Source organism: Myotis myotis, unplaced genomic scaffold (assembly GCF_014108235.1).
Source record: "Myotis myotis isolate mMyoMyo1 unplaced genomic scaffold, mMyoMyo1.p scaffold_m19_p_10, whole genome shotgun sequence".
Taxonomy (NCBI): domain Eukaryota; kingdom Metazoa; phylum Chordata; class Mammalia; order Chiroptera; family Vespertilionidae; genus Myotis; species Myotis myotis.
This window is the reverse complement of record NW_023416314.1, coordinates 49,685,028-49,700,321: the sequence shown is the minus strand read 5'-3', so window position 1 is coordinate 49,700,321 and position 15,294 is coordinate 49,685,028. Positions and strand designations below refer to the sequence as shown.

The window sequence follows — 15,294 nt, the reverse complement described above, 5'->3', positions numbered from 1 at the left end:
ATAGCCATTATGACAGGTGTCGGGTGATATCTCATTGTGGTTTTAATTTTCATTTCCCTGATTTTTAGTGGTTAGGCATCTTTTCACATGTCTATTGGCCATCTGTATGTCCTCTTTGGAGAAATGTCTATTCAGGTCCAGTGCCCACTTTTTAATCATACTGTTTTTGTTTTTGGTGTTAAATTGTATAAATTCCTTTTATATTTTGGATATTAACCCCTTTTGGACTGTATCATTGGTAAATATCTTCCTTCCATTCAGTAGGCTGTCTTTTTGTTGTTTTTTTTATGGTCTTCTTCACTGTGCAAAAACATTTTAGCTTGATGTAGTCTCTTTTGTTTTCCTTGCCCAAGGAGACACAGAAAAAAAAAATTGCTGAGTGATGTCATAGAGTTTACTCTTCATATTTTCTTCTATGAGTTTTATGGTTTCAGAGCTTGCATTTAATTTTTAACTTTTTTGTGTTTATTTTATTATATGGTGTAAGAAAGTGTCGTCGTCGTTGTCTTCGTCTTCTTCTTCTCCTCCTCCTTCCTCCCGCCTCCCTTCTCCCTCCCTTCCTCCCTCCCTCCTCCCTCCCTCCCTCCTCCTCTCCTCCTCTGCATTTATCTGTCTAGTTTTCCCAACACCATTTATTGAAGAGACTGTTTTTACCTCATTCTTGCCTCCTTTGTCATAGGTTAATTGACAATATAGGTGTGGGTTTACTTCTGGGCTCTCTATTCTGTTTCATTGATCTATATGTCTGTTTTTATGCTAATACCATGCTGTTTTGATTACTGTAGCCTTGTAATAAAGTTTGATATTAGATAGCATGAAGCCTCCAAATTTCTTCTTCTTTCTTAAGATTGCTGTGGCTATTTGGGGTCTTTTGTGTTTCCATATAAATTTTAGGATTATTCCCCTTCTGTGAAAGATGCCATTGGCATTTTTATAGGGGTTTCATTAAATCTGTAGACTGCTTCGGATACTATGGACCAGCGGTCGGCAACCAGTGGTCCATGGACGAATGGTGGTTTGTGAGGTCTGAAAGGTTGGTGACCGCTGCTATGGACAGTTTAATGATATTACTTCTTCCTGTCCATGAGTATGGTATATATTTCCATTTATTATATATCGTTTTTATTTTCTTTCTTCAATGTTGTACAGTTTTATGGGTATAGATCCTTTACCTTTTTGGTTAAATTTATTCCTAGACTCTTTGATGTAATTCTAAATGAAATTGTTTTCTTAATTTCTCTTTTTGATAGTTATTGGTGTATAAAAATGCAACTGCTTATGAATATTAATTTTTCATCCTGGTACTTTACAGAATTCACTTATCAGTTCAAATAGTTTTTTTGTATGGAATCTTTAAGGTGTCTTTCTCTATATAGTGTCGTTTCAGTTGCAAATAATGAGTTTACTTTTTCCTTTTCAATTTGGATGCTTTTTATTTCTTATTATTGTGGCTAGGACTTCCAATATTATGTTAAATAAAAGTAGTGAAAGTCAACATCTTTGTCTTGTTCTTGATCTTAACACATTGTTTGTGGGTAGTTTTTATCGCGCTAACAGGTGGCGCGGGCCATTTTTGCTAATTTTTTGTGCAAATGGCAATGTTCAGTAAAATTACGATAACTTTAGTTTACGTATTTATACACTCTACCGCTAGTCTATAAAAAACGTATTAATACATGTCCCGCACTCTACTACACTGGTAGGTAAAATGTATAAATACGTAAAACGTGTAAACACGTTTCCCGCATACAGTGTGTTAAGGGAAAAGTTTTCACTGTTCACCCTTGAGTATGGTGTTAACCCTTGAGTATGGTGTTTGCCATCTATAGCTTGATTATGTTGAGGTATGTTTCCTCTATCCCCACTTTGCTGAGTGTTTTAATCATAAATTGATTTGGGCTTTTTCCAAATGCCTTTTCTACATATATTTAAATAACAGAATTTTTATTCTTCATTTTGGTTATTTGTTAATTGTTTGTGGATATTGAACCAATCTTACATCCCAGGAATAAATCTTACTTGATCATTGGGAATGATCTTTTTAATGTATTGCTGAATTCAGTTTCATTGAGGATTTTTGCATCTATTTCATCAGGAATATTGGCCTATCATTTTCTGTTTGTGTAGTATCTTTATCTAATTTTGATATCCGTCCTCCTAAATGCTGGCCTCCTAAAATGAGCTTGGGAGCCTTCCCTCCTTTTTAGTTTTTTAGAATAGTTTGAGAAGGTTAGGTATTAAATTTTTCTTTGAATGTTTGATAAAATTCACTCCTGAAGCCATCTGGTCCAGGACTTTTGTTTGTTGGGAGTTTTTTGATTACTGATTCAATTTTACTAGTTTTCAGTCCCTTCAGATTTTTTGTTTCTTCCTGGTTCAATCTTGGGAACTTGTATGTTTTTAGGAATTTTTCCATTTCTTCAAGGTTGTCCAATTTTGGGGGGCATATAATTGTAGTATTTTTTGTAATCTTTGTATTTGTGGTGTCTGTTGTCAGTTCTCTTTTATTTCTGGTTTTATTTATATGAGCTCTCTTTTTTTCTTGATGAGTCTGGCTAAAGGTTTATTAATTTTTTTTATGTGTCCAAAGAACCAGCTGCTCGTCTCATTGATCTTTTCTATTATTTTATAAACTATTTAATTGGTTTTCGCTTTGATCTGTATTATTTTTTCCTTCTCACTTGGGCTTTGTTTTTCTTTTTTTGTTTTTAATATATTTTTATTGATTTCAGAGAGGAAGGGAGAAAGAGAGAGAGAGGGAGAGAGAGAGAGAGAGAGAGAGAGAGAGAGAGAGAGAGAGAGAGAGAGAGAAACAGAAACATCAATGATGAGAGAGAATCATTGATCAACCGCCTCCTGTACACCCCACACTGGGTTTGATGCCCTGACTGGGAATCGAAGCATGAACTCCTGGTTCATAGGTTGAAGCTCAATCACTGAGCCACACCGGGCTGGCCTAGAGGTCTTGATTGCAGCGGTAGGAATGTTTCTATCAGGAAACAACACAAAGACTCCATTGAGCTGGAAGTTAATACTGCTACCCCGCTGGCTACTTTGGGATTCTCATTCCTCTGAATTTCTAGGCAAAGAAGGGAGGTACTGTGCTAACAAAGGAAAATTGGGCTACTACTCCACAATGAGATGTGGAATAATACAGAAAATCCCTTAGGGCATTTCCTACTATTACCATGCCCTATAATTAAGGTCAGTGGAAAACTATAAAACCCAATCTAGGTAGCACTACTAATTGCCCTGATGCTTCAGGAATGAGGGTTTAGGTCACCTCACTAGATGAAGAACCACAATCCTTGTTACTTTGTGTTGGCTGGAAGCAGATTTTGAGGCTGATGTACTTTTCATCTCCTTACCTGCCCTTAATTCATATATCTCAAAGTCTTTTAAATGCAACATGAAGCAGAAATATCTCCTCTGAACGTGCTCATCCTCATTTTATATTGCACACGTTAATTGTTTTTACCCTTAGAGTACTTTACTGATCTAAAATTATTTAATTAAATAGAATAGGACATAATTAGTCTTTCATGGCAATTTTTTTAAAAAGATATTTTTATTGATTTTCAGAGAGGAAAGGAGAGGGAGAGATAGAAACATCAATGAGAGAGAATCATTGACTGGCTGCCTCCTGCACACCCCCACTGGGGATCAAGCCCGCAACCTGGGCATGTGCCCTCATTGGAATCGAACCATGACCTCCTGGTTCATAGTTTGACACTCAATTGGCCCACCCCTGGCCGGCCTGGCCCGGATTCTGCCCCCAACACCCCAATTGGGGGCGGGGCTGGCTGGCCAATGGCCCGCTGTCCCTCCCTCCGCCTGATGGGTCCCCATCAGGGCAGGCTGGCCTGATTCCACCCATGCACAAATTTGTGCACTGGGCCTCTAGTAAAAATATAGAAAAACATAATTAAAATTAAAAAAATAAAATGAAAAGAACATTAGAGCAATATTTAGGTGATTTGGGTGGTTGCTGCTGCTGCTGTTGCTACTGCTACTACTACTACTACTACTACTTACTAAAAAATAAATTAAACTTTCTGTGCTTTAGTTTTCTTATCCTAAAAAATCAGTTGGATTATGTGATCTTTAAAGGTAGAATGCTCCAGATTTTATAAAACTTAGAAGTTCGAGATAAATTAGGCTTATTTTAAGGGTTGTAAAGTAGCATTTGATTCTTGCCCTTTAAGATACTAAAAGTTTTATGTTAATTTATTTTTTTAAAGTGTTTGTATCTCATGTTCTACTTTTATGGTTAATTTTATTTTGTAACTTATCAGTACTCCCTCACGTGTTGCTAAAGGAGTTGTCGACCACACCAAAATGAGTCTACATGGTGCTAGTGGGGGACATGAGAGATCAAGAGATAGACGACGGTCAAGTGACAGATCACGAGATTCTTCTCATGAAAGAACAGAGTCTCAGCTCACTCCTTGTATTAGAAATGTTACTTCTCCAACACGACAGCACCATGTTGGTATGTAGATGAACTAAACCTTCCTAACAATTTTTAAGCATGCATTTACCTTTTTAAAGTAGTAAGGATAATGAATTGTGTCTAATACTTCAAAGTAAAATTAACTTGTTACTTTTATTTGGTTGCTTTTATTTTAGTTTAGCTTGGTTCTTGCTGTGAAAAAAACCTTCTTAAATGAAATAAAAAAAGAATTTTTTAAAGAATCTGGGACAGACTTATAAAAGAAATAACTTGAAAAGCCTTTGTAATTGTGATATCTAGATTTCAAATTTTTTCAAGTTGGTTTTTATCTTATGAGATATATAGCAGTGATTTATTTTAAAGTAGTTTGTATATTACTGTAATAACAAATTTACTGTAAATGTCAATAAAATCAGTAATAGTCATTATTGATAGGGATTCTTGGCTAATTATCATGGATAAAAGGAATTGAAAGGTAGAATACCCATTAGAGTAATTTATTTTGATTTTTGACAGTACATTTAATAATAAAAATAGAAGATGAAAGAGAAAGTGAAATGTTTTGCTTTCTTGGCAGCTAGCTCAGGTCTTTCTCTTCCTATCCATTGCTATAAATCAGGGGTGGGGAACCTTTTGTCTGTCAGGGGCCATTTGGTTATTTATAAGATCATTCGTAGGCCATACAAAATTATCAACCTAAAAATTATGTTGCTATGAAAAAAGCCAATAGATTTATTGAACTTTGAGTCCCGCCTGCAGTTGCTTTGGCATTGCCAGACCAAATGATATAGCCCTTGGGCTAGGTGTTCCCCACCCCTGCTTATAAATGAATGCTATTACCCCAGGTAAATATGTGTGACTGTAAAACACTAGTCTGAAGCAGAGGTATGTAAGCAATGTGAACTTGCTGATTTTCATTTTCTCCTGGGAAGGGACAAATTTAATACCTTGACTTACTATATGAGGTAGTTTCTGATTGTTATAAAATAAAATCATTTCTATTAGGGTCAAAGTATGTGCAGAAGTTGTCAATATCTAAGTAGGTCCTTAAAGCCAAACTAGTACTGATAAGTTAAAAAAAGAAAAAAGTAAGAGATTTAGTTTGTTATATGCAAAGTTCAGCATATGGGAAGATAATAGAATGATACAATTATTTTATTAACTTTAACAAATTCTGCTTTTGGGATGCTACCAGCATTGTGGAAACAGGTAATAAAATGGAGGTGTCAGAGTATCTCTGGAGATACTGCACATCTAATTATATAATCAGTAAAGCTGTACAGAGTGTTCTAAGTAGCCTGAGTCATAGAGGAATTTGGCAAAAGCTGATGAAACTGAGGGGATGGAGGTACATTTTTAGGTCACCTTTAAACTGTGATCTAGCCTGTAGAGGAAACTTAATTATAAAATCTCAGTTTTAATTTTTCCTCTTCAGAATATTGGAACCTACCTATTAAAATTATAAATAGTAATTATTTGGTTCTATAAAATTTGTAGCAGTGCTTTATTCAACAGAAGTGAAAATGAAAAGAAAAGCAATATATCATCAGCTATTAAAGCCACTTAATTTGGTAGACATTAAAAGTCATTTGAAAAAATAAATACTTCTTGCTCTCCTTATTGAAATTTTTTTCTTCTCTCAGACCTTCCTATTGTGAGATAAATAACTGGTTTTGAAATGCCTTTATTAACACAGCGAGATTCCAAAAGTATGAATACTTTTAGTATTTGGGAGAGTTTAAAATTGGTATTCTTACTAATCTTTTACTAACTTTCAATGCTTACTTATTTGACTTGTGATTCTGCTCCTTGGGTTTTTATATATATTGTTAAGTAGAGTAGTAACATAAAATTTATCTTAATTTTGACCTTAGTCTAGGTCAACATTAGTAAGGTCTACATCTTTTTAAAATTCTACAAAAGTTAATTATTTTAGAAAGTATTTTGATGTTTTTAATCCTGGGAAATAAATTAGTATTTTGGTATTCTGTGGAAATGTTATTTCAGATAAAAAAGCAGAAATGCTGTGATTTAAAACAACTTTTCTAAATCAATAATATTAAAAGATATATGGATCTTGAATTTTTTAAAAGAAAATTCATGTGACTTTGTTTAACATCTTTATTTCAGAACGAGAAAAAGATCACAGTTCCTCTCGTCCAGGCAGTCCTCGTCCTCAAAAAACATCTCCAAATGGTGGCAGTAGCAGTGCTGGGAACAGCAGCAGAAATAGTAGTCAGTCAAGTTCAGATGGTAGCTGTAAGACATCTGGGGAGATGGTGTTTGTTTATGAAAATGCAAAAGAAGGCGCACGGAATATAAGAACATCAGAACGAGTGACACTAATTGTGGATAATACTAGATTTGTTGTAGACCCATCCATTTTTACTGCACAGCCAAATACAATGTTGGGCAGGTTTGTATTATTGTAGTTGTTTGTGTTAATGAATTTTAAAGCACTTTCACATTTGTTTTTTCCATTTAAGTTTACAGTAACTCTCTGTTGGGATGTAGTGTTCCTATTTTACAGATGTAAGAACTGAGCTTTTGAAGGTTAAATACCTTGCTCAGGTTAATAGAGCTAGAACGTGGTAGAGCCAGTTTTGTTTTGTTTTGTTTTTTGTTAATCCTCACCTGAGGATATTTTTCCATTGATTTTTTTCCCCCCTTTCCATTGACGTTTTTAGAAAGGGTAGAAGGGAGGGGAGAGAGACAGAGAGAAACATTGATGTGAGAAAGACGCATTGGTTGGCTGCCTCCCACAGGCACCCTGACCAGGGTTGGGGTTTGAGCCTGCAACCGAGATATGTGCCCTTGACTAGAATTGAACCCAGGACCCTTCATTCTGTAGGCCAACTCTCTATCCACTGAGCCAAACCAGCTATCAGCCTTGTTGAAAGAGAAAAAAACCCAACAGTTTGGTTAGCTGAAAAGTCAGCATTTGTCAGTTTGATATCGACACTTAAAAAAAGGAATGTTCCCCCCTCCCCCTTTTTTAAAATTGATTTCAGAGAGGAAGGGAGAGGGAGAGAGATAGAAACATCAATGATGATAGAGAATCATTGATCAACTGCCTCCTGCACACTCCCCACTGGGGATTGAGCCCACAACCTGGGCATGTGCTGGGAATCGAACTGTGACCTCCTGGTTCATAGGTTGATGCTCAGCCACTGAGACACCCGGCTGGGCAAATAAAACCTGTTTACAAAATATAAAATGAAGGGGCATATATATGAAGTAGAAGTTTACACAAGGTAAAAAAAAAATTTTTTAGGTTGCATATGAATATTTGGGATATGTGCATACTTTTGTGTGTGTGTATGTGTGTGTGATTTGTCAGTGTCTCAATATAGAATAAATGCCAGCATATGACACTACACATTTTGAGTAGATATATATTTACTTTTAACATTTGCTTTGTATCTGCTAGTAGAGAAAGATTGGTCAGCTGCCTCCTGCACGCCCCCTATTGGGGATTGAGCCCGCAACCTGGGCATGTGTCCCTGGAATCGAACCCAGGACCTTTCATCTGCAGTCTGATGCTCTGTCCACTGAGCCAGACCAGCTAGGGCGTTTATATATATTTTTTAGTAGCACGGGGGAGATTATTTGATGCTATTAGGAGGATGACTTGACACTATTAATACTTTATTTTTTACCTGCACTTTAAAGAAACAGTTGAAAAGTAGATATTTGATATTTTGCCTCAGTTATTAAACTGTTTTCTTTAAAAAAAAAAAAAAGATATTTCTGTGTGTGTCCATTATTGACCTGAAAAGTATAATTTTCTCCTTTTAAAAAAGTTCACATATTAGAGAAAGTTGCATGACATTTGATTTCTGAAAGACTGTCCTTTTTACATCAGAGAAGTTTCTTTTCATATGAATTGAACAAAGCATATCTTTGGGAATGAAAATTAATATTCATGGGAACTGTTAAAAAGCAGTTGCATTCTTTTGGAAATTCAAATAAAAAAGCTTTGTTCTTTATAGGTTTATGTGTTATAACAAAAGGGGAAACCATTTACATTGGGAAAGTGTTGAGTAGAGTACTTAGATCAGCCATATCTACTTTAGTAATGGTGGTACCAGGTTCAGAGGGTCTCCGTTTTTTTCATGTAGTTAAGTACAATTTAAAGGCTATCATTTATTCAGAGATTATATCCTCCTATTTTTTTCTTGTTAGAATGTCCTGTCTTTTATGAAAAGACTAGTGGCCTGGTGCACAAAAATTTGTGCACTTGGGTGAGTCCCTCAGCCCGGCCTGTGCCCTCTAGCAGTCTGGGCCCCTCGGGGGCCCCTTCCCCTGGCTGCTGGCACCAGTTTTCCTCAGGCCCCGGAACCCAGGCCTTCGCTCTTCGCCGGTGAGGGGCTTAACTCTTCACTTGCCGCACGCAGGCCCCGGGGGCATGGTGGAGGACGGCACGTGGTGAGCAGCGAGGAGCTAAGCCCCTGGGTGCTCGCCACATGCAGGCCCCAGGAGCGTGGCGGAGGCCAGCGCAGCGGGCTTCCCTCATTGCTCTTCACTCGCCACGCCAGCCTTCGCTCACTGCTACTGCCCGGGGCCAGCCGACTTGCTCCGTTGCTTGGCACCTACGTATGCAAATTAACCGCCATCTTTGTTGGCGGTTAACTGCCATCTTTCTTGGCAGTTAATTTGCATATTGCCCTGATTAGCCAATGGGAAGCGTAGCGAAGGTACGGTCAATTACCCTTTTGTCTTTTATTATATAGGATAGTGATAGCAGATGGTACATAATGCCCTTATTTATGAAAACAAAACATAGGCAAAACTTTGGCAGCCCCCCAAATTTGTTCTGAAATTTTGTTATCCCTGAAATGCTCAAATCTGGAAATCTGTGGACTAGATGTTTTTGGAGGAGGCTTTACTTTCTGCCCTAACCGGTTTGGCTCGGTGGATAGAGCGTCGGCCTGCGGACTGAAAGGTCCCGGGTTCGATTCCAGTCAGGGGCATGTGCCTTGGTTGCGGGCACATCCCCAGTGGGGGGGTATGTAGGAGGCAGCTGATCGATGTTTCTCTCTCATCGATGTTTCTAACTCTCTATCCCTTTCCCTTCCTCTCTGTAGAAATAAATCAATAAAATATGTTTAAAAATAAATAAATAAACTAATAAATAATAATACAAGAATAAACTCTGTTTCACGTATTCACAAATGTAAACCTACTTTTACCCACCCCTGTACACTACTGTTTCCTCCCATCATAAAGAAAATACTTTAAGCCCTAACCAGTTTGGCTCAGCGGATAGAGGGTTGGCCTGCGGACTCAAGGGTCCCAGGTTCGATTCTGGTCAAGGGCATGTACCTTGGTTGCGGGCACATCCCCAGTGGGGAGTGTGCAGGAGGCAGCTGATCAATGTTTCTTTCTCATTGATGTTTCGAACTCTCTATCCCTTTCCCTTTCTCTCTGTGAAAATCAACTATATATATATAAAATACTTTAAATATTCCTTTGTTAAATATGTTTGTCAAGATAAATTTCTGATAAAAATTCTTGAACTAATTTAATGATATAATTTAATACTTAAATTACAATTCCTTTTTAGTTTTGTGCATGAAATCAATTTTCCCTTTTGAAGAAAGTGTCCTAATGATATATTTCTTAATTACTTCCTATTATAGGATGTTCGGATCTGGCAGAGAACATAATTTTACACGTCCCAATGAGAAGGGAGAATATGAGGTGGCAGAAGGAATTGGTTCCACTGTATTTCGAGCTATTCTGGTAAATTTTTGTTGTTTATGTGTTTTGACTTAATCATATTCATATGACCCCTTCTTGGTAAGTACTTGAATTGAAATCAGAGTTTGATTTGGATATCTTTATGGAGGTATGTAGGATATTGTTTTTTAAATAACATTTAATTTGTCTTTATTTTAGTACATAAAAATAATATTTAACTAAATGTATTTTATGACCTTTGGGAAGATAGGATAGCGGATGATTCATCTCTTGGGTCTGCATAGGCATTTCTTTCAAAGGGGTTTAATGTTAACATATATTCCTGTCTCCTTAATTCTCTTAAATAAAATAAGTCAGTTTTTTGGTACCTAAGAATTAATGTGGCTACTTGAATTCTAATATTTTATTGCACATAAGCAGTATGGACATTTATAAACATTTAAAATTATTCTCTAAAACAGTGGTTCCCAAACTTATTTGGCCTACCGCCCCCTTTCCAGAAAAAATATTACTCAGCGCCCCCTGGAAATTAATTTTTTAAAAATTTTAATAGCAATTAAACAGAACGATATATGCCCCCAAATGCACCAGTGGCCATCACCGCCCCCCTGGATCGCTGCAGCGCCCACCAGGGGGCGGTAGCGCCCACTTTGGGAATCACTGCTCTAAAATGAATTTGTTGCCGAAACCGGTTTGGCTCAGTGGATAGAGCGTCAGCCTGCGGACTGAAAGGTTCCAGGTTCGATTATGGTCAAGGGCATGTACCTGGGTTGCGGGCCCATCCCCAGTGGGAGATGTGCAGGAGGCAGCTGATCGATGTTTCTTTCTCATCGATGTTTCTAACTCTCTATCTCTCTCCCTTCCTCTCTGTAAAAAATCAATAAAATATATATAAAAAAAGTTATCTTTATAAAAAAAATGAATTTGTTAGCATCTTTGTTTTAAACCTTTATCTTTATTTTGAAGTTTTAACCTTTTATTTTTGAGGAATATTTGTAATTTCTCTACTTGTAATTTCAAATCAGTGATAAAAATTTGATTATAGTGTGTGACAGTTTATGCCACAGTCTGAAAATACTGTTTCCTCAAATCGTTTTGGGAAAAAAGAGGAGGGAGGATCTTGAGGTACAAAACAGGAAAAGTAATAGTTGGCCCTCGAATAATACAGGTTTGGTTCCACTTATATGCAAATGTTTTTCAATAAATGACTAGAAGCATTTTCTCCTTATAATTTTAATAATTTTCTTTAGCTTACATTATTGTAAGACTAAAGTATATAATACACACAACATACAAAATATGCGTTAATTGACTCTTTGTTATTGGTAAGGCTTCCAGTCAGTAGTAGGCTATTGTTAATGAAGTTTTGGGGGAGTCAAAAGTTATACATGAGTTTTCAAATGTACAATGGGTTGGTACTTGTAAGTCTGGTGTTATTCAGGGTCAGCTGCATTGATCTTGATTGAATTGTTAGTACTTGGAGAAACAGTTGTGAATACCAGAAAATATTTTGTTTCCATTGATGCAGCAGCTTTAGAAATTATGTTACTGTGGCTCTGAACCTCAAGAACCTAGAGACAGATCTTAATTTGGTGGGGGGGATGGGGGACAAAATGCTTTTTCAGCTGTCAGTACTTCCATTTGACCCCCAAGGAGTTGACAAGTAAGGAATATTTTCATAATTTAGCTATGAAGTAACTTAATTGTAATGCCGGGGCCAGCCCCTAAGAACATTTTAAGTAGAGTTGAAATAATTACTATTGATTGATTATAGTATAATATGGGAAATACAAAGGATAGTATGTGGAAGAATAATACCTAAGTGTGCATTCTATTTTACATATTTTAATAGTTGGATATGACTTTGAAGTTCTTTACTAAAAACTTTAAATTTTGCTCAATTCTCTTCAAGCATGTCAAACTCGCTGCCAGCAGGTTTAAACGAGGTATGTGGCCTGTTTGCCACAAGTTTGACATGCTTGCTCTAGGTAATTAAGGTAACTTAAAATACGTTATTCAACTTTCTTACTTTAAAAAACACTTATGCCCTAGCCGGTTTGACTCAGTGGATAGAGTCAGTCTGCGGACCAAAGGGTTCTGGGTTTGATTCTGGTCAAGGGCATATACCTTGGTTGCAGAGTCCTCCCCCGTGTGGGGCCCTGGTCGGGGTGTGTGCAGGAGGCAACCAATCAATGTGTTTCCCTCACATCAGTGTTTCTCTCTGTCTTTCCCTCTCTCTTCTACTCTTCCTAAAAATCAATGGAAAAATATCCTCAGGTGAGGATTAAAATAAATAAATAAATAAATAAATAAATAAATAGGTTCTTAAAAAACAACTTAAAAATATGTGGTAGTTACATAAAGAAATAACTCATAGGGGGGAAATACATATAATTTAGCATGGCATAGTAGAGAGATATGTAAATAATAGGGAGATTTAGATTTTTATCTTACCTGCTGTTAAATAATTTTATGACTGGGTGAGTCAGTGAAGCAATTGGGCCTTAATAATAAGTTTTGGCTACCTCATGCTCCAAATGTTTTACAAATGTTTTATTCATTCTTGCCTTTTTTTTTTTTTTTTAGGATTACTATAAAACAGGAGTAATTCGTTGTCCTGATGGCATATCTATTCCTGAACTGAGAGAAGCATGTGACTATCTTTGTATCTCTTTTGAATATAGTACTATTAAATGTAGAGATCTCAGTAAGTATGCTCTTTTGTGTGTGACTAGTTTGTGGAGTTATACTATATATTGGAATGAAAAGGCTGAAATAGTGCTATTTACCTAGACTTCAAATATTTAACTGAATTGTAAAGTATTCTAATACCATAAAGATTATTTATGGAAATCTACAGAGGTGTTTATAAGCTCCATGTGCAATTTTCCAAAACTGTTTTCAACTTTTAATAATTTATTTTTTTGATAGACTCTTCCAGATTTCCTCATTGACTGTTTTCCTCTATAATTTGTTGCTAGTCTTTTAACTACCAGCTTGGGAGCCCTGGCTTGGGTCAAGTGTGGTGTTTGGCTTAATTCCTCAGATCACATCAACCAGTATTTCAGAAATTTTTTGTACTTAGCCTGTAAGATAATATTCTAAGCCACTAATTCTCAAAACCAGTATTTGTCATTAAAGATCTTAGATTGAATACCTAGTCCTCAGTTATGCAAAGGGTTAAAGGTTCAAGAACTTCAAACATAGTCTCAGAGCAAGGTCCAGAACTTTGGAATCCTATTTCTTTGATATTTTCTTCTCACAAGAAGAGAATATCAGCCCCCACCATTTCACCGTTATGCCATGCCTAAGAAGAAAAAGTGATTGATTATATACAGAAAAGTCAAAATAGTATATGAGAATTGTCCAATGTTGACTTGATATTAAGTGGTTGGAGAAGTTCAGAAGAAGGAGTGGTTATTGTGGGCTAGAGGGTTTAGGGATGAGTCCAGAGGATACAGGTAGTAAAGAATGAATAGGAAAGATTTAGAAAGAGTAGAGTAGGGAGGTCATTCTGAGAGCTGGGATTTTTGGAATAAAGATGCAAAATATGTACTTTGGAAATAACCTAGTTGGAGCAGAGACTTTATATCAGGACCAGAAGGAGACAGGAATAAATAGGTGGGCCATATTATGGGAGGTCTTTAATCCAAACTAATGCTCTTACATTTTATTTTATATGCAATATAGAGGCCATTTTTAAAGTTTCCTATACGTGGTTATAGCCTTATGTTAGCCCCAGACATAATGGTTATCTTTATTATCTAAATTCAATCCTAGCTTGGCAGAGTGGTGTTATACCGGTGTGTTGGAAACTGAACGGGAACTTTTATTTAAAAATTTTAAGGCACCTCCTGTATACTTAAATATAACTAGCCTTCTTCATGCTTAGTTATGAATTAACTCTGAAAATGAGTAGTCTTATTAAGTCTCTCCCTAAGTACAGTTTTAGTTTTGCCAAACATTCCTTAAAGTGTCCATAAAAATATCAGTAGGTGTCACAAAGCAGTGAATGGTCCAACTCAGTCCATTTCTCTGTAAGTAATATGTAAAAGTTTAAAGTCAAATTGTTGGACGCCTGGAACATACAACTGTAAACTTGAATAAAGTTGCTATTTTTTCACATTTAAAAAATGTTTTTTAGTTGAAACCATGAGCATTCATTATTCTAATTATAGATCCTAGACTTTTAAGTTTAGTGTATTTATTCATGGGACAATTTTAATTTAACTTTATATAATTAGATGTTGAATTTTGGTGACTGTCGAATAAAAAAAAAACCACTAGAATTTCTTAGAGATGATTTGGATTTTAGTTCTGTAATCCTTTGGACATAGTTACCTTGTCGCTATTAAGTTTCATTTATTTGTTGTGGAATTAAGGGTAAAACCTTTATGTAAAATATATATAGTATGGTTTTTCTAGACTTCTGACTTTTTTTTATTATTATTATTAGTTAAGGTATTACAAATGTGTCCTCATCCCCCCCATTAACCCCCCACCTCCCCCCTCCCGCCCCACACACTCATGCTCCCATCCCCCTGTTGTCCATGTCCATTGGTTTGGCTTATATATATGTATACAAGTCCTTCGGTTGATCTCTTCCCCTTACCCCCGCCCTCCCCTACTTTCCTTCTGGGGATTGATAGCTTGATCACTGTTTCTCAGTCTTTGGATCTGTCCCTTTTCATCTGTCTATGTTGTTCTCTATAATCCACAAATGAGTGAGATCATGTGGTATTTATCTTTCTCTGACTGGCTTATTTCACTTAGCATAATGCTCTCCATAGACTTCTGACTTTTAAGTAATACTTAAAATTATTTCTAGGTTACTTGCAATATATGTTGCTAAAAATTTAAGATTCTTATAGATTAGTAAAACAAAAATATATAGAATGTGAAGAGACAGAAATAGTCTTTAGAAATATAAAAGGATGCTGTGGGTGTATAGCTTTAAATTTTTTTCCTGAAAATAAGTGCCTTTACTGACCATTGGAATGACACTTGACATTAAAATGTCTTTTTGTCTCTTAACTTAAAAAGAAATTACACAAGTACTAAATGCTTATCAAATAGAGTTCTCCATTTCTTGGGCAAATTACTTAAAACCTTGTTTCTTAGTTTTCTCATCTTTAAAA

At 36.1% G+C, this 15,294-nt stretch overlaps 1 protein-coding gene across 6 annotated transcripts in view; it reads left to right on the top strand.

The window, feature by feature from the left end:
* The window catches only part of BTBD10 (BTB domain containing 10), a 62,511-nt gene that overhangs the window by 32,380 nt on the left and 14,837 nt on the right, over window positions 1–15,294 (top strand). For 4 of the 6 annotated variants that reach the window (XR_004970434.1, XR_004970433.1, XM_036325473.1 and 1 more), the window contains 4 exons: window positions 4,319–4,492; window positions 6,584–6,869; window positions 10,096–10,198; window positions 12,743–12,863. Coding sequence is in view for 4 of the 6 variants with exons in the window: in XM_036325469.1 (XP_036181362.1) it covers window positions 4,319–4,492; window positions 6,584–6,869; window positions 10,096–10,198; window positions 12,743–12,863 (684 nt within the window). In the remaining 2 variants the exon portion in view is untranslated. Of the gene's footprint in view, window positions 1–4,295; window positions 4,493–6,583; window positions 6,870–10,095; window positions 10,199–12,742; window positions 12,864–15,294 lie in introns of all 6 variants that reach the window. The other 2 variants (XM_036325472.1, XM_036325470.1) reach the window with 1 other exon arrangement.